Genomic DNA, 24,575 nt, shown 5'->3' with positions numbered 1-24,575 from the left:
CCCAGTTTTCCCAAGGGCCACAATTCCCACATAATGTTCCATATAGGAATCCATTCCTGGCCACCAACATTTTTCCTTCACGTTCCTTTTCTGTGATCAGGAAGCCTGAGTGGCCTTCATGGGCCAGTTCGACAATACATTCTCTAATCACTAATGGGGAATCACCTTGAACCCTCTCAATAGCCAGTAAACTTTTAATGTCAACTTTTCCTAAAGTTCATAGTATCCTCTATAACTCTCATTCTTGTCTGGCCATCCACCTCTGACCCATGCTACCTTGGTGTTTAATATTTAATCACTTTCTCTTTCTTCCTCCCAATCTGTTTGACTAAGCGAAGTCAGGTAACACACTTGTCCTTGTTGTAACAATTCCTTAAAACAATCATTCTCTGTGTACTATTTCTTCCCTGGACATTGGCATTCTTGAAAGAAAATCCACTACAGTTTCTCCCCCCTGGTAAATACACCAGTCTACAAATGTATTCCAAAACCTCAAACCCAATCTTTCTATCCTCTGCATGGATTTTGACATTCCTTGAACTGTGAGGACATCAATTAGTGGCTTATGATCTGTCTTAATACTACATTTTTCCCCACATACATACTGCTGGAAATGTTCTGACAACCCCCCCCCCAACAACATGCCGGGCGCTCTCTTACAATGAACGAGTAAGGCGTTTCGGTGCTAGTCACTACACTGGAGGCAAATGATATCCTTTCCCTATCTCCCTCTGATTGGGATAACATGGCCCCTAAACCTTTACAGATTGCATTTACAGTGACTATAGACCACCTACCTGGTACATAGCCTCCTAGGCATGGTGCCTCAAAAATACCTCTTTTTACATCTCTTGCCTATTGCTCACAATCCTCGCTCCATGCACATTTTGCATGCTTTTTCATCAATTCCTTCAATGGATTTGTGATTTCTACAAAACCCCTAATAAACGTGTTGTAAAATTATGCTAGGCCGAAGAATGAACGTAATTCTGCCTTAGTCCCTGGTGGTGGTGCTTCACTGACTGCCTTCATCATATCCTCCTTTGGACAGCAATCCCTTTTTGACATTGTGTGTCCTAAATAATGTACCTTATCTCTGTGGAATTTGCATTTATTATATTATGTGGTCAACCTGTTTTCCTCCAACTTCACTCAGTACTACACTTAACCTTCATAGACCATATACCAGCATGTCGTCCTCTAATATTGTTCCCTCTCCTACCTCCTATAACAAATGAGACATGATACATTGGAACATTGCAGCCATCATTGCTAATCCAAGGGCATTTTTTAAATAAGGATGCATCCCAAATGATGTGATACATGTGTATTTCCTTGAATCTCTATGTAAGGGAATGTGGTAGTATGCTGCTGATAGGCTTATTGTGGAAAATATGTCCTCCTTTCTTGTTAATAATAACATCTCTGAAATCACAAGAAGCAAATATTTGTCTGTTATTATATTCCTGTTCAAGTCTCTTAAATCTGCACTCATCTGTATATTGCCATTGGACCTACGAGCTACCACTATTGGAAAAACCCACTGTGTTGCTTCCACTGGTTCAATCACACCCTCATCGAGTAGGCTTTCAATTTCTCTCTTTCCATCCTCTTTCAAGGCAATGTGTCTTGACTGATGGGACACTGGTTTAGCTCCTGATTGCATAGCCCTTGATCTTCCCTATGCCTTCCCTGGATACACTTGGGAATAATACTTTTCCATACCCTGTTGGACACTCTCTTTGTCTTATCTCCCTCTCTCTTACTAGTCACTACTGACACAACTTCATCATTCGCCAAACTCAGTATAATTTCCAATTTGACTTGGTCTTCCCAAACCAGAACATTCCCACCCTTTTATGCCACATATTCTTTAATCACTGCCATTGGTCCTTTGAATTCTGTGAGAGCTCGTTTTTACCCTTGCATGAGGACGGCGAAGCCTTCAAATGTCCCCGAGATCCTAATATGCGATTTATGTAACCTTTCTAACACATCTGCCCCCATCTTATTTTGGTGATAATCATGTACATCAATTCCATGTTTATCCCATCCACCTTGACAATGCATTTGGGAGCGTTCTCTTCTTTGCCTTTAACCACAGTCACCAATTCCACATCCATTGTATCCTTCCCTCGCTGCACTCCATGGATTCTTACACCCTCTGCACACAGATGCAAAGTGCCCCCTTATTCCACATGCTGAGCACTTTTGATTTATGGCCCGGCTGTTCTTAGTGCTGGAATAATGGCCCATCTTTCCACAGTAGGAACATTTCCCCTTAAGATCATCAAGTTTAGTTTCCCCTGCTTCTCTCTGTGTCTTTTTACACCCTTCTTTCTTTTCAGGTCTTTCTTCTCTTCGGTATTCATTCTCATTTATTTCCTTTTGTTTCACAATTGCAGCTGATTTCTTTTCTTTCTCCTTGGAGCACAGCATGGTATGCTCTACCCTCTTGCCTATCACAATTATCTCCTCTAATGTCGAGTTCCAACACATCCATGCCTTTCTTGTATTTTGTTGTTGTTAGCATGTATTATTATATGGTCTTTCATTTATTCATCTTGTGTCACCCCACTTCCAAGACTGCACATTAATACTAGCTTCATGAACGCACTGACACACTCCTCGACCGTCTCCTCTGCCTCTTGTTTCACAGAATAAAAGTATTGACCGCCAGGTTCGATTTTGGGTAGCAATAAAGATCCAGTTGCTGCATGACCTTCGCATACCCATTCCTGTCCTCTTCTTTCCCATCCCTGAGAGGTGGTATTTCTCTATAAATGTGGTGACCTTCCGGGCGTAGTGAGTGCAACAGCATGGTTTTCTTTTTGTCTATTGTTAAGGCATAGCTCTCATCCAACCAGGCCAGTAACCTGCGGTACCAGCCCTTGCGGGTCATGGATGAGAACGGCTGGCAGATGGTACAGTTGGTCAAGTCGTGGTCTGGGTACAGACAGTAAAGACAATTATCATGAAGACCTTTGATGTAAACGTTCTTAAGGTTACATGTCGAGCAGGTCTTGAATAGGCTTTTCTTCCTCATGTCTGACAAGTCCATGAACTCATGAAGGCCTCGGACAGAAGAATGGAACTCTGGAGGCAATGGAATGTGTCAAAACTTCACTGCCGCAGGCGCAACAGCACTAAAGTGATGAGCAGTTTAAAAAATGGAAAGGTAAACTGCTTCGATTTTACAGAGGATTCCCAGCATGATGACGGGAAATATTCAAGAGCCAGTGAATCCATAAACGATCCAATGCTGGAGAATAACAAAGCTGCTGTGGGCATACTTGTAACTATAAAATGCCAGAGGGACAAGCCAGAGAGCACGGGAGGTACAGTAGGATTGATATAGGACCCATGGAGTGTGGTGGTGTAGAGAGAGAAGAAGCAGAGAGAGGAGAGGGGTCTGACGAATCCAGAGAAAGCAAAAAGAAGCTACCTGAGAGCCTGATTTGAGACCCAAGGAGGGTCTTGTGATGGCTAGAGGCAAGGGCCATGGCTTTGGGGCGCAACCTGAGCACGGCTATACACCTTGCCAGAGAAAAGTGGCATTGACTCCCTTGTAGATAGGGTGAGAAGGGCACCATATCCCGTAGAGTGCCGGTAAAGGGAGAGAGGTAAGAAGCCCTTTAGAGAGGGAGAAGGGCACCATATCTCATAGGCTAGGAAGGGCACCATATCCCATAGAGTGCAGATAAAGGGAGAGGGGTAAGAAATCATTTAGAGAGGGAAAAGAGCACCAACTCCCTTTATAGAGTGAGCAGGGCACCATAACCCATAGAGTGCAGATAAAGGGAGAGGAGTGAGAGACCCTTTAAAGAGGGCAAATGGCACCATATCTCTTAGGGCGAGAAGGGCACCATATCCCATAGAGTGCAGATAAAGGGAGAGGGGTGTGAAACCCGTTAGAGAGGAAGAAGGGCACCATATCTCTTAGGGTGAGAAGGGCACCATATCCTATAGAGTGCAGATAAAGGCAGAGGGATGAGAAACCCTTTAAAGAAGGCAAATGGCACCATATACCTAAAAGGGCGAGAAGGGCAAAATATCCCATAGAGTGCAGATAAAGGAAGGGAGGGATAAGGAACCCTCTGGAGGGGGATAAGAGCACCAACTCCCTTTATAAGGTGAGAAGGGCACCATATTCCATAGAGTGAAGATAAAGGGAGAGGAGTGAGAAACCCTCTAGAGAGGGAAAATGGCACCATATCTCTTAGGGTGAGAAGGGCACCATAGAGTGCAGATAAAGGGAGAGGGGTGTGAAACCCTTTGGAGAGGGAAAAGGGCACCATATCCCTGCCTTAGAGTGGGAAGGGCACCTCTTGTCACCCTGTGTCAATCTTACCTATCTGGGAATTAATGCACGGAACTACAATCCCATAGCCTAATAGCACTTAGGTTTCAAACATTACCACTGGGCCACACCTGGTCATCCTTCGGGTATAGAAGGTGGTCTCCGGTCATGTCATGCTACCCTAACCTATCTGGTATTTTATGCCATAAACTCCTTTCACGTGGAGCGCTGTATCAACTATGCTTTGGTCGGACTTGCTCTGTTGTCTTTTGAAGATATGCATTACGCGCTACACTCTGAGGGGCTCTCTAGCACTCTCAGCTATTGGAAGGGACAATGATGCGGTATAATTCCACAATACTAACCACAAACTACAACAGGACTACCCATCGAACTCGCTATAAAAATTACACGGGACCTGGAAAATGGGCTCACTAGCACTTATAACCCGGCCTCAGAAATGGACTGACTCTGTTCTATCTCAAGTGAATACGCTCTGATCCAGGCGAGGAATCGAGCACAGCAAGCTCCTGCAATTTGACATCAGGGCACTGCTGCCTGTCATCAATACTCTAACCGTATGCCAGATTAGGCGCACTCTAACCCCGCTGCATGCAACCATGCCAGTCTGACATATCACAAACATCATGGCGTGATCTGTTGTTGGACGTTTGGTTTCACTGAGTAACTCTTCATACCTAGGATGTACTCGTATGTCCGATAGAACAGAACGTAAGTAATTTCACACTGAGAAGGTGTCATCCTATAACTTTTGATATCACTGATGCTGGACCTTGGTTCCACTCAACAGCAGTCGTCGGAGCTAGTTAGTACCCATACTTCTGATGGAACAGAACTGGATGTAACTGCATAACGAGAAGGTATCACCCAATAAACACTGGCAGGCTGAAGGAGACACAGGGAAGTACAATAGACGTACAATTCCGCTAACCCAACAAGGATTAGGAATAGGGCAACTCAACACTGATGACACTGCCAAGCAGGGAAAGACAACCTCTAGACCAGTAATCAGAACAAATTCCACACTAACCAGAGAATCTCTCTCGGAGAACCAATAATCTGAACCTCTAAAATAGAAACAGTCAACTTGGCAGGCACTGGAAGGTAACCAGGAATTGGGGTCTCCCACCAATCCGCACAGACATTCGCACATACTGGTATGCTCACTCATATACACCAACAAACAATAGAATGCAGCTATACCCCTCGATCATTTCAGCCTAGCTGCACACATACTTACACACTTCCATGAATACCTCAACTTCATGTGTCTTTAGAACGCAGCTGTACCCCATAATCCCATACACAAGCTCCACCACCATCAGAATGCAGATACAGAGGTCAACGGTCTGGCTGCACACATTCTACTTTTTTTTATTTTTTTTAATTAATTTATTGTGCATTAGCCATCATTTTTGAATATATTCAAAACACATATTCTATAAAAAGAAAACACACAATATTAATACAATTCATCCATTTACATCAAATTCCACAAAATGGAAAGAGCAAAAACAGAATCAGGAATGGAAAAGAGAAATTCAATTACACCTATTGGCCAAGTTCTTTTCTCATTGACCATCTAATTTTAGATCTCGTAACAATCTTACAGTTTCTGCAATTAGGAAAATTTCATGTCCGGATGAAGCTCTGGACCAAAATTCCTCCGTATCTAACCAGTTAATATCATGGACAAATCTTCTTACCCTGGCGACTCTCAAGTCCCTTGTGCCTGTACATTTAGAAATCAGATGTTTCATTGTTTGTGTTTCATTGATCTCGCAATTCAAACATCAAACATCTATCATCAAGTGAAACTATACCTCTGGCTGATTGAATTTCCCTAGTCTGGAGTAAATTAAGCCTGAACCTTAAAAATAGGTCCCTCGAGCTTGGATCTGGGTATTTTCTTAGATATGTGGGAAAAATCGTTCATTTTTTCCCCAAAATAAAGAAGGATTGTGACAATGTTGTCATCTTGATCTTATCTCCTGTGTTCGCCCAATCCCACATTTAAAGCCGCTCTTTCACTTCCATCAGATTTTGGACCAACATGTCCAATGTACAGTCTGCATTATCCAACAGTTGCACACATTTTTGCTTCAATTTTCCCAAAATCCTTTTTGTATTGCATAAGAGTAGAGCAGACACATCCTCGTACAGGGAACCATTAACAGGAACCAGAAGGGACCTGTACAAGGAGATCCATTTCCACTCACGCCAGGAGCTTAAGGATGAGAGACCCAACTCCTATCTTAAAGCAACAATGGGTACACAATTTGGAAGGGACAATGATTTTTTCCAGAGTTTTGATTCCATCGCATCCCAGTTAACCTCCATCGCAAGGGGATTTGTGTCCATACTGAAAAGAATTGTTGGAACCACCTTTCCTCGATAGAATTTTACCATGGGTAATATAGAGAATTTACAATATTTCATTTTTATCCTCTTCATCTGAGCCCCCAATTTAATAGTTTTTAATTGGAGAGTTTCTAATAGGTGGATTTCTGTTGGATATGATTGAATAATCGATCCTAAATAAGTGAGCTCGGACACAATTTCTATACTTCGATGGTCCATTTCCCATGAACAGTTCCTCACTATTCTTTTTTTTTGCGGGGTCTTGAAAATAAGAATCCTCAATTTATCTGGATTAATCTTCAGATCATTTTTTTGGGCATACTTTTCCAAAGCACTCAGCAGTCTCTGCAAGCCCACCTGGGAATAATCCAGAATCACCACGTCATCGGCGTACTCCAACCAGTTGATTTTAGTTAGGCCGAGGCGCTGTGAAACTAGACCAGTGTCCTTCAAGTACATTCCCAGGTCGGCCATGAAGAGTATGAACAGAAGCGGTGCCATCAGGCAACCCTGACGTACCCCTCTGCTCACCTCTATTGGCTCTGTTAAAAAGCCTGCTTTAGAGAGTATAACGCTCATCTTGGTATTTTGGTGTAATTCAATCAGGATTGAGAGTAGATTTGAAGGCACACCCCATGTATATAGTTTTTTCCATAGAAGCCCCCCTATTGACCATATCAAACGCTTGTGTGAGATCAATCCAGGCCCCAAAAAGGGGGCGACCATTTTTCTTTACATGATCTCCCGTCAAGCAGCTCAAGACCAGACCATTAAGGGACGAATATATTCCCTTTCTGAAACCCGTTTGTTGTTTTGGGATTATATTTATTAAACTCGCCCAGTCTTCCAACTCTCTTAAAATCAAGCCAACAAAGATTTTACTGTCAGCATCCAATAGTGAGATTGGTCTGTAGTTCACTGCTAGGAGTCTATCTCCTTTCTTGAAGATCGGTATAGTAATCGAGTTTTTCCAAGATTCTGGGAGGCATTTAAATTTGAATATTTGATCAAACAGTAACTTAATTATATATGCCCATATTGTTGGATTTGTTTTTAGGGTCCAATTACTCAAGCCATTCGGGGGTCCTCCGCTCTGGAGCTAGATGATCGTTTGATTAGTGACTCAATGTCCGCCTCAGTATACATGAGGGACCATTGAGAGGTATCCCAATCTTCCAGAGCCGATGGACCCACCGGACCATAAACCTGGGAGAAATGATCCATCCAAGTCTGTTCTTGGATAAGGACATCTTGATTGTCCATTTGTGGTTCTTGTTTGCCTCCCAAAAATACCCAGAAATTTCTCGAATTTCTCTGGCCTAGAGAGTTTAACAAACGTTCCCCATCCTGTTGATACAAAGATGACTTAATCAATCTTTTCCAATTTCTTTGATGGTTATTAACGAGGGCAAGCCCTATCTTATATGAATCACTATCCAAATTAGCTCTTCTTAAATCTGCTTTCTGCAATCTAAACTTCCTCTTCTGTTCCATGACCTGTTGATTGTAAGAGTGCCTATGGGACAATTTACATATTTGGGTATTCTGTTTTTGAGGATCCAAATCCAGCAATAGCAGATGAAAATTGGATGGATAACAAGATTCATATATTTGATCTTCAGGGACGTTAGCCACCCAATTTTGCAATTTCATAGTCAAGCTTTCCCCTGCCCTATGAAATTTTTTAATGCGGTTACCCGCCATATTCACAGAGAGTTTGCATGTATACAAGGAAACAGATGAGGCCACATTGACATTAATTACTAATTTAAGCATTGCATGGTCATCCACTTTCCCTTCTTCTATAGTCAACATTCTGCAGTTTTTCATGATTTCCCCAGAGGTAAAAAAATAGTCAATCATGGATGATGACACTCCCCTATGCCATGTTGGATTACAGCATCCACAAATCCTATACCTTCATGAAATGTGTCCGTTTTAGACCATTTTGTGTTATCTGGCGTAATATCTCTGTTACTTGATCTTTGGACATCACACATTGGGAATTTAAATCTCCTGCTATTAACACTTCATCCGTAGGATAGAGGGAAAGTAAATCCACCAACAAATCTGACAATTTTGATAGAAACCCCAAGAGTTCCCCCCCCCCCAGGAATTCTAATACAGATTGATCAAGATCCGACTATGACCAATGTTAGGTGCTTTAAACTCCAATCTCACTATCAGGATACCTTGAGTCTCATTCGATAGTAGTCTGGAATCATACATGGGACTATTTTTACACACAGTCAACAGTCCCCCTGAGGGTCTACCTCCTTCCGACCCCACTGCCAGTTGCTGGAACATGGTGAATTCATTTATTCCAATCAGGGATGTTAACCACGTTTCCTGTAATAGGATCAAATCAAATGTTCCAAAGATGTAAGATTTTCTTGGCTCTTAGCAGAAGGAGTTATAGCCCCTTGAATTCCATGACAATATGGTGAGTTGATTTTTTACTAGAGGTTCTGCTGTTGTATATCCATCCTAAGGGGTACTTGTGCGACTATTTCAGGCACCAAATCCCAGGCGGGTGTTGAGACAGGGCCCCCACTATGTGCCTCGGTTCGGGGCAAATGATGATGTTCATTTCCTGTGGCCTGAGATTGTGTATTTGTTTGCAATGGGCATGTTGTAGATAAGTTAAAGCCCCTTTCTTCCCAGGCTTCAGTTTCCCCAGAACCAGATCTAGACCCAGATTTGATTTTAATAAACGTTCCACAGTATTTGTATCTGGAAAAAAAGGGAATTTTATCACGTCAATATCCTATGAGGAAAAATATTTTAAACCTGTGATTGATTTCATTTCTTGTAAGATCTTCGATCGATTCAGTGGTTTTCCAACTTGCCGCCTTGCTGACGATCTTGACACATAAACTCTTAAATCTTTATTCCGTTTTAAGTTCTTTTGACTTTTATTGCCCAGATCTAGCTTAACCTCCGTCCGTGACTGTATCTGTGTATTTTTATTTAAGTCAAGAACCTCACCCACCAGACCTGTGGTTTTGACTGAGTCTTTCGTACAGCCTGATTGTAGGATTTTAACAGGCAGCATCTGAGAGCCTCCCTAAACTCATGACCCTGATGGCCCGTTTTTACCTACCATGCCTGAGCCCCTGTCTCCAAGTCCCACGTCTTGAAACTGCTTTTTTAACAAGAAGATTGGGGCAATCTTGATTGTTGGGTTCACCACCTTTGCTTTTTTCCTTGGAATGAGAAAAATTGGCGCCTTTTTGGTGGTTCGATTACATAATTTTGAATGCCCACAGTTATTTTCTTTAAATCATCCTCAGGCATCTTCTTTGATTTTTTCTTTGGTCTGGTTTTCCTGTTTTTCTCCCTTTCCACTCTCCGATACAGACTTTTTCTTCTCTTAATGCCTGTCCTGCTTTCGCCTTGAGACTCTTCACAAAGCGATTTGTTTCTGCCGTCAGATGTTTCTTGCTTTACATTTCCCTTTTGCCTCCCCTTGTACTTTTGCCACCTCCTCCAAGGCCATTTTTTGATTTTTCTTTCTTGCTTTCCCGGACAATTTCTTTTTTTTTCCCTTTTTCCAGATCTTCAGCATTGGTAGATGCATTAGCTGGAGGCTCCAATATAATATCTTTAGATGTTACATCTAAATCAATGGCCTGTGCCATACGCAAGAATTCCTCCATCACTGACGCTGACAAAGGAGAGTCATCGAACGTTATCACTGGTATTATAGTTGGTTCTCTGGACTAGACGTCTTCTCCATTACCTTCTGAGGAGGTTTACAGTTTTCCACTTGTTTGTCTGTATCCTTTTTTAACATACCACACTGGATCGATATTTGGTCAAATTTCAATGATTGATCTTTTGATGTTTCCTGGGATTGTCTTTGAAGCTGTCCCATTCCTTCATTGATAGCAGTTTTCATTGCAGTCATCATGATATCATTTAGTTCCAATTCCTTTGACTATTTCCAATAGTATGCCCGTGTGTTGTTGGACTTCTAGCTTGATTGCTTTAAACACCTTCACGAGTGAACTTAACACAAAATTTAGTGCGGTGATTGTTGGAGGAATTAGGGTGGAATTTGTCTCCCCCAACCCTCGCGGGTGGTTATTTGTGTCACCTTCAACCAGCCTCCTCGGTGAAGAGAATGAGGCCTCATTGCTCTAGTCACTGTGTTGTATTTCCGGTATTTTATTTAAGTCGTATGATAAATTCCCCGGTATTTGTCTTTCCAACTCCAACAGTTCTTCATCGCCTAAGACAGACCCGGTTATCTCTTCTTGAGCGGTTACATTGCTTTGGTCTTGCAATGATGGCCCTGTTGGGCACGTAGTTGTTAACTTTGCAACCTGAGTAAAGTGAGTGGAAACTGCATTTTTCATTGTTGTAGTCCTCAGGGTATAGTCTAGGTTAGCAGTGAGAGAGTCCTGTATTATCTGAATCACCGGCGTTGATATGCCCTGTTCCTGACCTTGGTGGGGATCCGAGGTCCACAGATGAATTTAGGAAACCCGAGGTTGAGGGTAGTTGATTGTCTAAAAGGAAAACGCTGGGGGGGGATGATGAAAAACCCCACCACCTGCCTTATAGCGTTTTAAGAAAAATTTACCTTGAGTAGCTCGTGACCCTTCATCTTGGACTTTACCCATGGTCCCCTTCACAGATTTCTTAGCAACAATTTCTTCAGGGTTGTCTGAGCTCCATAAGTTATACATTCCCACTTATCTCTCACTTCTTCGTATAACAGGCCCCACACCCCTCTCTTGGGTCAAAGGCTCTACGGCTGCAGTCCCCAAGGAAATTAGTCCGGTAGGAGAAAACACAGTATGCTAAGTCCAACCCTCAGGTCAAAGGTTCGACACCCACAGTCCCTGAGAAGAACCTAGCAAATACTGAGTGACAGATTAGGCAGCTATAAATTCACAGTATCACCTTGCAGAGCTTTGTGTGGGCCGGCCCCTAGACAACAATAGTCAAATCACAGTACCTTATAGCTTCTTCACGAGTGTGGTGCTTTATTGCGCCAGTTCTCGTCCAATTCGTAACTTCTCCCTCAGTCTGCGTCCCGCACACAGCAAACAGCCAGAAGAGAATCTGCGCCCTTTACTCCGCGGGCTTCACGCCACAAGGGCGACGGATTGGCAATTAAATTCACTTCCTGGTCGCGGTAGGTGGGCGGGGCTTGGGTTCCCAGTTGGATTCTAAAGGAGCCCTCACAGTTGGAGCTCAAGTAAAGCTCGTTGCCAAAGGAAAAAAATAAAAAGAAGAAAAAGTCAACACAATCCACTCCAGCACGGCTCCAATCAATGGACAAATGAGAAAAAAATAGTAAAACCAGATTCGAACACTGCAATGTCCGCTGTAGGAGAGCGTCCCAGTGTCTCAGTAACCGCACAGCACAGCCAAACAGCCAGAAGAAAATCTGCACCCCTTTCGGGCTTCATGCCACAAGGGCGACGGATTGGCAATTAAATTCACTTCCTGGTCGTGTCTACACATTCTACTAATCCCACACAACCACAGCACCAGGCCTAGCATTAGAATGCAGCTACACACCATGTAAACTGCACTGGCTGCACACATACTGAGTGCGCCCAAGCACTATTTACAACCCTACTCTCTCCACTGACCTGGACTACGGTACCCAAGGGAGTTCAACCCACAGCACTTTGAGATCATACAAATGGTATATAAGGCGCTATACAAATGCACAATAACATAACATATCCCATAGAGAGCAGATACAGGAAGGAAGGACTAAGAGTCTCTTTAGAGAGGGAGAAGCGCACCATGTCCCTTATAGTGACCCGGAGCGCTTAACCTCCCATCCTGTAAGAAATGTTCCAGGCACTATCCTTCTGGTGTGGAGTACAACTTGAAAGCTGGGCTCTATTCACCATGTGAATATAAGGTATGGCAGATTAGTGGTTAAACGCTACATCCATGTGAATATAATCTGAGCCTAGAAGCAGCTGGGTGGTGCTATAACCCTGACACTGTGTTTGTTTAGAGAAACTATTGATAGAAGAAAAAGGAAGTTGAAGATAGTTGCTAGGGGTGGAAAGTGTTACTGTCATGACGTTGGGGATTTTGATAATCTGGTAGATTAACATTTGGTGGCATGCAAAATGCAGTATACGTTCACTAAAAGCATTGGAGCACGCACCAGAGAACAGGAGAGGGCAAGGCTTATGAGTGATAGTGCCACAAAGCACGTATGTGGCGCCTCATCTCACTCATCTGATCTTTCTTAATCTATTGAATGGCCACTTCGAGCATCACAATTAAGGGGTAGCACAACCGCAAGGAAAGCATTCTGCACATGCCCAAATGGATAGCAAGAGTATAATTAGAAGCTGAAGGAATCTAAAGTCCATTCCAGTGCAGATTAATCTTAATCAGGGCTGGACTGGCCTATAGGGCGCTCTGGAGATGTCCCAATAGGCCCCCTCACATTGGGCCTCTTTTGTGTGGTATATCCAAATGTTCTCATAGGAAAAGGGTTGTGCTTGCTGAAAATATGTCATATGGGGCCACTTTGAACATGATTTCCAGGGCCTCTTCTGGTTCCCAGTAATTATTTCCAAGGCCTCTTTTGGTTCCCAGTCCACAACGGACCTTAAATGCATGCTACTTTAGATATTAGGTAACCTAAAGCTAAGATTTAGTTAAAGGTATTTTTGGCAAGTATTGGTGTAGCGTAAAGGTCTGATTTGGTTCGAAGAACTTTGTTTAGATTCAGTAAATAGTTAATGAGGACTCTTTGTTGTAACCTTAACATTCTCATTTCCGCATTCCCAACATGTGCCAGCATTAGTGTTAAAAGTAGATTCTTACAGGAAATCAAGTATTACCAGATGCCAACAAAGGGCGAGGGTTGCAGGGGTCGTGAGGGACTGTGACGAGGATGAGGGTTGTGGGGGTAATGAGGGATAGGGATGAGAATGAGGCATGTGGGCTAATGAAAGATTGTGGTAAGGATGAGGGATGCAGAGGTAAGGAGGCACTGTGACGAGGATTAGGGTTGTGGGGGTAATGAGGGATAGGGATGAGAATGAGGCATGTGGGCTAATGAAAGATTGTGGCAAGGATGAGGGATGCAGAGGTAAGGAGGGACTGTGACGAGGATAAGGGTTGTGCGGGTAATGAGGGATAGGGATGAGAATGAGGCATGTGGGCTAATGAAAGATTGTGGCAAGGATGAGGGATGCAGAGGTATGGAGGGACTGTGACGAGGATAAGGGTTGTGCGGGTAATGAGGGATAGGGATGAGAATGAGGCATGTGGGCTAATGAAAGATTGTGGCAAGGATGAGGGATGCAGAGGTATGGAGGGACTGTGACGTGGGGGCCAGGGTTAACGAAGGACTGTAAGTAAGCTGATGAATGCAGGGGTAATAAGGGACTGTGATGAGGATGTAGGATGCCAGGGTAAATCTAATGAGGGACTATGAAGAGGATGGCAGATGCCAGGCTAAGGATGTGAGGAACTGTGATGGGAATGTAGTGTGCTGGGGGTAACGTGCCACTGTAACAGGATTGAGGGTTGCTGGGGTAAGGGTGATGAGGGCTGTGAAGAGGAAGCGTGATGTCAGTACAGGATAATGAGGGACTGTGACGAGGATGAGGGATGCTAGTGTGAACGTAATAAGATCCTATGCGAAGGAGTAGAGATGCAGAGGTAAAGGTAATGAGTGACTGTGGCATGGAGGAGGGGTGCCGACATAAGGGTATTTATTTTTATTTAGACCATTTATAGAAGCGTACCTTATCGAGCTTAATTATGTGAGCACTGTACAACAATAAAACTAACTTCAATGCACAATAATATAGTTAAAGTGAAACCATTGTACATAGACCTTTCCCAGATTTCTATTGCTAATAACTATGACTCACTGCATGGATTTCGATGCCCTTTTGGGCATCTATTGTGGACAATTTGTTAAAGGTGAAAAAAAAGTTATTAGAAAAACAAAAACATTCAGTTAGTTGGCCTGCTCCCATTCATTTCTCAGAGTGCTTCAACTCAACACCCCCACCCCCTGCCCCCACTCCCCATCCAGCGCAAGAAACTCTGGAGCGGTTTACACCAAATATACACTCCAATTTATTTGTTTTGCTCGATGCAAGCGATTCCTGTAGGTGTCCTGCAGAAGCAGAAAATAAAAAGGGTTCAAAATGATATTTGGAGGGGGTAAAGGTGTGCACTCATATAAGAGTACACTACAGGGAGGGTGGGGGAAAGAAGACCACACGTGCAGTGGAGGAGTTTGGGTCAGGCTAGGGAATTCGTTTGGGGAAGAAAATGTTCGGCTTGTTAGAGAAAACCCAAGGTAATCTCATGGCATTCCTGCAGGAACGCTGCAAGGCATCCTGGGAAATTAAAATGTGCCACATGAACCGGAGTGAATGGGGGTAAAGGCAGAGCATCCGAGTGGTAAACTGCAAGAGGGGGATTGTGGGGGCTTTTTAACTTTCAGGCGTGTTCTCGTTACTGCAAGAAGCTGCAAATGTTACGTTACTAAGGAAATCGGCAATTGTTACGTTACCGCGGGCATGGACATACTCTGTATTATTGCAGGAATAAAAAGAGAGGGAAAAGGAGTATAGCAAATTGAAACACTAAGACTTGGTGATAGACTATAAAACCTGCAGTCTCGATCAGAAATATTCTGTGGCCCAAGGCCGTGGCCAGTGGGCCTAGAGGCAGACAGCTAAGTTCCTCTTTGGCTTGCCCTCTTTTAAAATTATTGGTGCACCATATAGTAGGCACGGCCAAAGGTCATGACCAGTGGGCCCCAAATAATCTATAGTATAACAAAACCCTTCAAATTCAGTGAAAAAACTTTACTTAAGAAGAGAGCGTTAAGGTGATCTATGTAGCCCTACAAAACCTTTGAAAGTCAGCGGGCGTGGGAAGTGACAGCCTTCTTAAGTCAACACCCCCACAACTCCGTTGGAAAGCCCATGAGAACAAACATCATATCACAGAAGAGATTCAAAATGACATAATGGGGGACGACAATGCGGGGGACACCAAGTGAAGATGGTCCCCATTTCCCACACCTGCTGAACTTCAAGGCTTTTGTTGCAATAAATCAGATCACTTTAACTCTCTCTTAACTGACGTTTATCAGTGATATATATATATTACCATATATTATCGATACATATATTATATGAGCAGGATAGCCTGGCAAATTACATGGCTATTAATATAAGCACCACTTAACACAGCACTTAGAGCGGGAGGAGGAATGGAGCATGAAGCGCTATATAGAAGTCTTCAGCACTGGAGCGTTTTTTTTACTTTCTCACTCTGATGTACTCTGTTTTGCAGGTGCTCTGATTAATCAGACAACATGCCCAAGGTGGGGACATTTCAATTCCACTGTGATGTGTGGTGATTTTGTCAGATGGAACTGATAAAAAAAAAGTTCAAGGTATATTTCAGTTGCTGCTTACATGGGCATTTTTTATAGCTCCTGCATGGAGACATTGGACTGCTTCATGGCACTTTCTTATTTTTAAACAAGAAGAAATAGTTTTAAAAAATGGTGGTATTGTTCTGGAAATAAGGACTGTGCCACTCTAGATGCACACATGTTGGTGTGCAGTGGCAGCTTGCGCCAAACCAGCCTCATTTACAGAACGCTCTGGTGATGTTCTGTACAGTGGCACAAGTCGCACAACGTTTCATTGCAAAGTCCTGTACTGTGTGTACAAGACTACGGTGTTAAGACCTCTATGTGAGAAGCTCTGTGGGCACCCACAATGCCATTGCACACAACACACCTCCCATTCTCTTGCCAAAGTTGCATCCAATTAGCTGTGAACATTTATAACATAACCGCTAAGTATTGGCCTGCCAAAATGAACACACACAAGATTGCTACTAGAAAATGACATAATGGGCACAAGCACAGACCTGTAACTGCACTGGCAAAGCAAGCATAATGCTGAAGACCACCTGTGGTATGGAAATGTACAGCTGTGATGGCACCGCAGTCTTTCCTGGTCTCTTGGTTGCAATGGCAGTGCTGGCCTAGGGTATTGCCAGTTGGGAAGTACTCTGATGAGCACTCCAAACTCCACAAATTGATTTAACACTGCTCCTCTTCTATCTGAGCTCTTGCCTGATTCTGCATTGTCAGGTTAGAAGTGTTCTCAAGTTTTATGACGGGTATGATGCAGTGGTCGAAGTGAGTGGGAACGGTCGGGAGCGAAGTTCCACTACTTTTATTTTTTACTGTTTTCAGTTCCACTACTTTTTGCAACCATTTTCACCATTCTGGAACTGTTCTCTCTGTAAGTAAAGCACGCTTCTCCCCTTTAGCATCCCAATAGCAGTTACAGCAACACTGAAATCTGTTTCAATTCAATTCAACCAGCATGTTGCATGTTGCTCCCTTCCTGCCCACGCTGCACTCTGCCAGGGTGACAGCTCCACTACTTTTTTTGGTATACTTCTAACACTGGTATGATGGCACTGTGGGCAAGCAAGCAGCTTGCCGCGTTATAATGGGTCAATTAACCACCTGCCTGGACACCTGTGCAAACTATATATCACAGGCCTGAAATGTAATTGTTTGGCTCTTCGAGTCCGCTGGTGCCCACAGCTTCCAGCCGCAGGCGGAGATCTTTGGTCAGATACTAGGGGGGATAGTGCCGGCACAAGTTCTAGAAAAATATTTCTACTTTATCTGGCGGAGGGCGCCTGCAAGCTGATGTATACATTAATAAGAAGTGGTTTCACCTCCACAGGATCAAAGTTGTATTTAAAACACGAATCGAACGCCTCAAGTCTTCTCCCCTGCTCAAGAACTAGCAAAGTAAAGAAGTGCAGACTTGATCTCCCATGGTCTGCGCACCCACCTTTCCATCAACACCAGGCTCGCCGCCCCGCTTCCAGGAAGGAGTGTGAGAGAGACCCTCCTCCTGTTCAAGGAATTGCACCTCCCTAACACACACACTCCATCTGTTTCCTGCCCAGTTGTTTGTAGAACCCTGTTCACCTCTGTTGTTAACAACCTACACCCTTGTATCTCTTTCACTGTTCCCTATAATATTAATCATTTATGTAGTGCTACGAACCCTCAGGCAGCTGAGCGCTGCTTATTTTTACCAATGGTGTGTGGCGTTCATTTATCGACCAAGGATGAAAGGCTAAGATTGGTGCTGCCGGGATTCGAACCTGCAATCGCAGGCTCTGCACGGATGTCAAAGTGAGCGCTCTACTCGCTTTGCTACCGGACCTATGGCTTGTAAGCTGCTCTTTTTCATTTCTATAGCTAGATGACCGCTCCATAAATATGATGATAATGAATGGGCTCTTCTTGGCTCATAGCTTATGTGTACCATACTCGAATAGCACCTGCGTTGCAGTTACGTGCCCTGCAGGGCAACACTGCTCACGTTAAGAGAGGCATTACATACTCTAAAAAGCAACAGCGCTCAGTTACGTGCCTTGCAGGGTAACACTGCTCACGTTAAGAGAGCTGGCACTACAAAAAGCAACTTCTAAGGGAATCGTGAACAGCTGTTAGCTTGTCATAAAACCATTAAGGGAGGGGCTTACAAGGTAATCACCCATGGCTTAAGGTGCCTACAAATGATTTATGGCAGGCCCCACCCCACGCCCAAACAAAAACCAAACATGTTGATAATCCTCGTTTTATGCCACTCGGAATTCCCTTCAGACTAAGCTTGTACACAGCAAAAGTGTACATGTGCTCTTATATTCTGCGGTCCATAGTCCACACTTAAAAGTATATCTTGTTATCAGTGGACCAGTGACTCACCAGCAGCGGCTCCACGTGAGGCTTCGGGAATTGTAAACAGTCCCCCCTTACCTGAGGTGGCCGCCTCCAATTTAAGCCGCTGTAATAGGCAGTGGAGCTTTAATAGTCTTCTGCTGCCACCTAGTGACCAGATAGCGTGCTACAATTGTTCGAATATGTATGTTTCCAGGAATCTGTCAGAGCGCTTATACATTTATGTCAGAAATAATGTTTACAGTTTACATTTGAAGTAATGACAAAACGTCATAACAACAAAATGCAGATAAATCATGGCGAATACGTCCCTCTGAGCCGTAGGGTTGGGTTGGAGGATTGGACTATATCTTCACACTAAAGTGAAAAACTTCTTGAAAAGGGTAAAACAAAAAGGCGTTGTCTCCCCGGCCTAGATGTGATTTCCATCATAATCAAAGACATGCTGGGTTTACATTCATTTTTTCATTACAATGAAAACGAGCGTGTATTGGCAGTCGCACTGTTTAGGTCTAAATGTGCCTTTCAAGATGGTTCCTGGGGCTGTTAGAGTAGTCGGACCGTATCAGCATTTTCTGGTTCTGGCATGTTCTTTGTTGGGGAGGGCCCTTCATTGTCCTTCTAAAATTGCACATCTTGAAGATAAACAAACTGTTGTTGTGCTTCTGAGATTAATTTCTTCTTTTTTATTTATTTTTCAGGAATCTGCTTGCTTTGGGCTGCATGTGAAGTCACATCGGGGACCACTGGAAACCCCCCGTCACATGGTAAGTCGTCGCCACCAAGCTTGCAGGGCGCATAGAAGTCTCTTTTCGGCTCAACCTTATATATAGGGGATGGGTCGAAAGACCGATAAATAAGCCACGCCACGACGAGCTGGCACATTCAGGCATTGGGCAGCAGAGAAAGGGGCAGAAAGGTCGTTATGAGGGGGCATAAGCATTGCTCATGACGTCGACTTTATGTGAACATGGATTCAAAAGGCTGTCTCTTCTTGAATTAACCTGTGGCTGGAAATCACAGTGTGGGATGAGAGACTATTCAGTTGGCTTTTTTTATCAAGGGAGAATAAGTGGCTATCATCTCTAGTCTTAACACCACGGGCATAAAACTGTCGATTTTAGGCTCGCCTAAATGTGGTCTGGGGACACACTGATCTCTCTGCTGAAACCAGCTGTACTACCATCAATCATTCCCCAAAGGAATGAGGGTCACGCTCAGTGCAATGCTTGATCACCTCTCCTTCCACGTGCAGCAGTCAGGTCTGCTTTACTGAACGGATGATCTCAGGAACGGTATGATGTACCAGCCTGCATGGGTGCTTGCCGGAACCGTGGCGTCAACAGAATACCGTTCTCACCCCTTGCATGAACACTACATCCCTTTCCAACACAGTAATGAAAAGCCCAACCTTTAAAGGGGAAGTTCACTCAGAAATGTTATTGGCCCAATCGATTGGGCATGTATTTTTGAACATACATCAATCGATCATAACAAAAATTCCTATGCATCTTAGTTTATCTCACTTTTACACATGCAGGAATGACGGGTCGGGTACCGCGCTCTTGTGCTAATCTTATCAGTTGATCCATCGCCCAAAGTTCAAGTGCCTTTGCAGCAGTAATTTAGATTACCCCCTCAAGCTGACATCACTAGTCAAAACAATATGCTCCACCTATTTTAATGACGTTCGGGGGTAGCGTAGTGAAATGTACCCTGTCATCCACCACGCTATAACATTACCTAACGCAGAACCAAGAACATAAACACACACATCCACACAAAACGCCAAAGTTTTGTTTCTTTTCACAAAAAGGAGAGAATATATATATTTTGAAGGAAACAGTCTGGAACGTGTCAAGTACTTTTATTTTTGAAAAAACGCTCAGAAGAGATGATTATGTCTACGAAAACATTGATAGCTTTTGCCAATATAGGTTATAGCTAGCAAACATTGCATGCTTTGCATTTTTTGTAGAACTGTGCACAGTGATCTTATAATGCTGATTCAATTCATCAATCGATTAGTCCCAGTATTAGCATTTTTGAGTTAAAGTTCATATGTTTCATCACCACTGTTTGATTGACGCAGATGGCGTTCCGTTAGTGTGAAGAATGAAGTAGTTCAGTTTCAAATACCACACTTTCACATATGCATGTTTTCAGACCTTGTAGGCTGCCATGTTGCTCCTTACTACTGCAAAAGCAAAGGGGCACATTGGTGTCTGGCGGTTGTCCCAGACAATGGTTATTACAGATGCGTTGTTGACGATTATTGTCCAATTACGGTTGAAGAACCCATCAACAGCAAGATTGAAACCATGGCAGGCACCCATTGGTAGAATATAGCTATGTAGATTTGGGAATGCAAAATTATATTTAAGGATAAGAGAATATACACAGTACATAAATATGTTTACTATCCATTTACTTTAAAATGATCTTGTACAATGTCTATTCTTTGTGTCTAATTGAACATTCTTCCGTCACAACGTTAATCATCAAGCATACAACACATATGGCATCCTAACCTAAATATTATGTAAAGCTATGTTTATATTATGTCTTGAGTTTCCATTCTCTATGTGACGGAGAACAACTGCTTCGGATAACAGATCTCAGTAATAGGAACTTAACTTTCGTATGTTTGCTTGCAATATAGTGAATCTTATCAATTCTTTGTGGCTATTCGACACATTGAGTCCTTCAAATTATGAGTACAGTTGATTCAAGCATAAAAAACAATGAGACCCTTTACTCTGCGTTCGCAGCCAGCCACGGGTTGCATTCGTTTAATAGAACATGTGCCACAATAATGCACCATATTATTATCTGCTTTCAATGGCAAACTGGGCAGTGAAACACAATCAAATATTTGGAAGTATTCCACATAGCAAAATATGTACTTCCATTTTTAACTGGGCAATGCCACTCCAACCAGCTCAGGGTCCCACGCATCAAACGAGCTAGAGCAGGGGGAATAAGCTTCCCTTACATTGCCCCTAAGCTATGGAACGCTCTACCCAGCACGCTCAGAGCAGAAACTTCTCTCATTGCCTTCCGAAAACAGCTGAAAACCACCTTGTTTAACTAATTCCTCTTCTTCTAGCTCGCTACGCTCTCCTCATCTATCTCCTCTCCTCTCTTCCTCTCCTGTAGCTATTTCTCGTTCTCTTGCAACTAAGTAATGATTTCAATGTATGCACAACTAGCCATTTCTCATAGCTGCAATCTCTCCTGCAACTAATTAATGACTTCAATGTATGTACAACAAATCATATCTGTAACAAGCGCCACGATGCCCCCTGGGCTGCATGTGCGCTAAACAAATGCGAATAAATAAATAAATAATAAATAAATGAATCAAGGCGCCTGGTACCACAACGTTTATGGATTCTTTCACTGATGCGCCTAGGCGAGTTGCAGACAGGCTCAGACTTGCCCACAAGGCAATAGGTCAATGGTTGAGAAAAAAAAATGCAAAATGCTAGTGTGGGCCAGTTTTATTAAACAAAGTGTGCCACATTTATGGCCAATGCTGGCCACTTACATGAGTTACTTCACGATTTGACTAGTAGTGTTCACCATTATTGCAAAATAAATATTCTTTCAATTTAACAAGTTGTATTTCATTTAATCAAAAAAATCCCCTTCGGGTATTAGTCAAACAATCTGTTCCAACAGAAATGATTTGGCATTTGCAAATGTGGCCCACTTTTTCATTCTGAACAACACAATGTTATGCCCCAACATGACCCTGGATGCAGAACACGTACAACACACATTGCTGTTTGCAAGTGTTTGCTATTGTTCACAAACACGCATTACTGCCCAGGGCATGTATGTATTGTTGGATATGGATGCATAGAATGGAGGCCATCTTGCAGCAGTGTGGTTGGGGAGCAGATCTGCCTATCTATACTGTTCAGATCGAGCAAGGTGGGGATTGCATTACTGTCGAAAGAGTTTTTACAAACAATTGCCAGTCTTTCTTCAATGTAAAGTCAAGCAACAACATCACAACAAAACAAAAATGTATCATGCCTGTACACTCAAGCCATCACCTCACTTCTCAAAAAACAGAATTCGAATACACACCATGAAAACAGCTTCTCCACCCTGACCCCAATACGACTTTCTATCCATTGGTTAAATAATTTCACTGTTGTGAGTCTGCAACCTATTGCAACATTACTCAATGCACCTAGTTCTGAACACCTGATAAGTATATATTACGGTTAGCTAACTAGTTATTCACAATCCACATTCAGTCAGGATTAAACCCGCACAAACTAATTTCTGACTTCATATTGGACATATAGAGGTGGTTACAGGGCGAAATACAGATGTCTGGCTATAGATGGATGAAAAATGGTGGGTTAATATATAGAAACGTCATGGACAGACTGTAGAGGGGCAAAGGAGCTATTGCCCACCAGGCAGCGTGACTGTTGCTTCCAGGGCCACACATACAAAGTGTATACAAAAAATTAAAAAATTATTAATCACTAAAATTCCAGCATGCCTAGAATGAGCAAAGTTTTGGGAGGCTGGCTGGCTTCTGTGTAGATCTAGTCCAGCAATCATCTTGATTTCTGCATTGTTGCAGGCACTCCGGGGTGTCCTTCACATGTGGGCCTCCACAGTAAGATGAAAATGAGCAAAGGCCACGCATGTTCATAGTGCACACCAGCAAAGTATGCATTTAATTGACATATTCTTTCAATGTTGGCCAACACTGTTGCCCATAAACCTTTTTGTAAATTGCATTCCGCAGCCACTTATCATGATTCCTACTTGCAAACAACGGTAGACTGCATATCTTAAAAGGGTTTTCATTGCTTTCATTCTGTATGACTGCTGCTCCACCTTTCTGATGGGATTCTTAAATTCTTGTGAGTTCATTACAAAAACGAGTTTGGTAGCACCCCCATTAAGAACTATGAACAATAAAATGGTGGTAGATTGTGGTACTCGCTATTGTGGACAGTCCAATAACATGCACACAAGGATGTAACAGTCAGGTATTACATATTATTCTAATAATACTATTACTGGTCATATTTGATACACATAATAGACAATTTTGTACCCAAAAAGCCTTTCTTGTGAAAGGACACAAGAATGTGCGCAGCTGAGATGCCTTCATTTTCATCCTTTTCAATGGCCCTTTCGTAAAATGTTAAGTGTTTTAAAGGAAAGCTCCTCCGCTTTGTGCAAAACACAAATACATATTATTGGTCAGACTTACTCCCTCTCCATCACCATATCCTTGGATGACACCCCAGGCAGTTACCTCTGCTTCCATGGATTGTAATATGTGGCGAACGTTACAAGAAAGTACAATATGTCTGCACAATAATTGTCAAGTCTACTCAGCGTCTTTCACTGTGTTGTCCATAGGCAGTCCCCATAGCCACAATTACCAGCAAGTGTCCTACCACAACTTCATCTCGTGTCTTGCATAACACAAATGGCAAACAAATGTGATCTGACATGTACATGTAAACCAGGGCAATGGAAGGGGGTGATGTACATGTAATTACTCAATGGGCAATGTGGGTAAATGAAAGGGGTGGCGTGCTAGGGAAGGGAAGTCATATACGTAAACGTAGGATGAAGGGGCATCAATTATATGGTGCAATGGAAGAACACTATATGGTGTGGTGCATGTAAAATAGGGTAAATGAGACAGAGGTATAAACAATCAAAGCTGGGTCATAAGATTGAGTGGGTGCTGCAAAATATTTATCCTTGACTTGCAAGCCAATGCAGCTACTTGTAGAACTGGCTCTACTCCTTACTTGTTCCAACAAGGTGATGCATAATTGCTTTCAGAACATATGTTTAAATTATGACTACTGTGAATCACTCTTATTAATGGTATTCGATGAAGAGATAATGTTCGACAAAGTTTAAAATTGAATGCATCTTTGTTGCATGCTCAAATCCATACATTGTTAGCCTACATGCGCAGCGTTGTGCATGGTGAGACCTTAATCCAGTGTTCAAGTCCCCCATAACAAGGCATTGGGCATCATTACGAGTTTGGAGGTAGCATGCCTGTAATACAAGCAGGCTACCTCCACACTTGCGAAAAAATCTGGCAACCACGAATGGGCAATTACCGGGTCATGCCGA

General features: G+C 43.0%; 1 protein-coding gene across 6 annotated transcripts in view; it reads left to right on the top strand.

The window, feature by feature from the left end:
• The window catches only part of ADGRE5 (adhesion G protein-coupled receptor E5), a 532,637-nt gene that overhangs the window by 158,567 nt on the left and 349,495 nt on the right, over positions 1-24,575 (top strand). For all 6 annotated transcript variants that reach the window (XM_069603969.1, XM_069603966.1, XM_069603968.1 and 3 more), the window contains exon 2: positions 19,136-19,201. In XM_069603969.1, the coding sequence (XP_069460070.1) occupies positions 19,136-19,201 (66 nt within the window). The remainder of the gene's footprint in view (positions 1-19,135; positions 19,202-24,575) is intronic.

Source organism: Ambystoma mexicanum, chromosome 3q, assembly GCF_040938575.1.
Source record: "Ambystoma mexicanum isolate Mex_15411 chromosome 3q, UKY_AmexF1_1, whole genome shotgun sequence".
NCBI lineage: Eukaryota > Metazoa > Chordata > Amphibia > Caudata > Ambystomatidae > Ambystoma > Ambystoma mexicanum.
The sequence above is the reverse complement of the archived record's forward strand: the minus strand, read 5'-3'. Positions and strand labels throughout refer to the sequence as shown.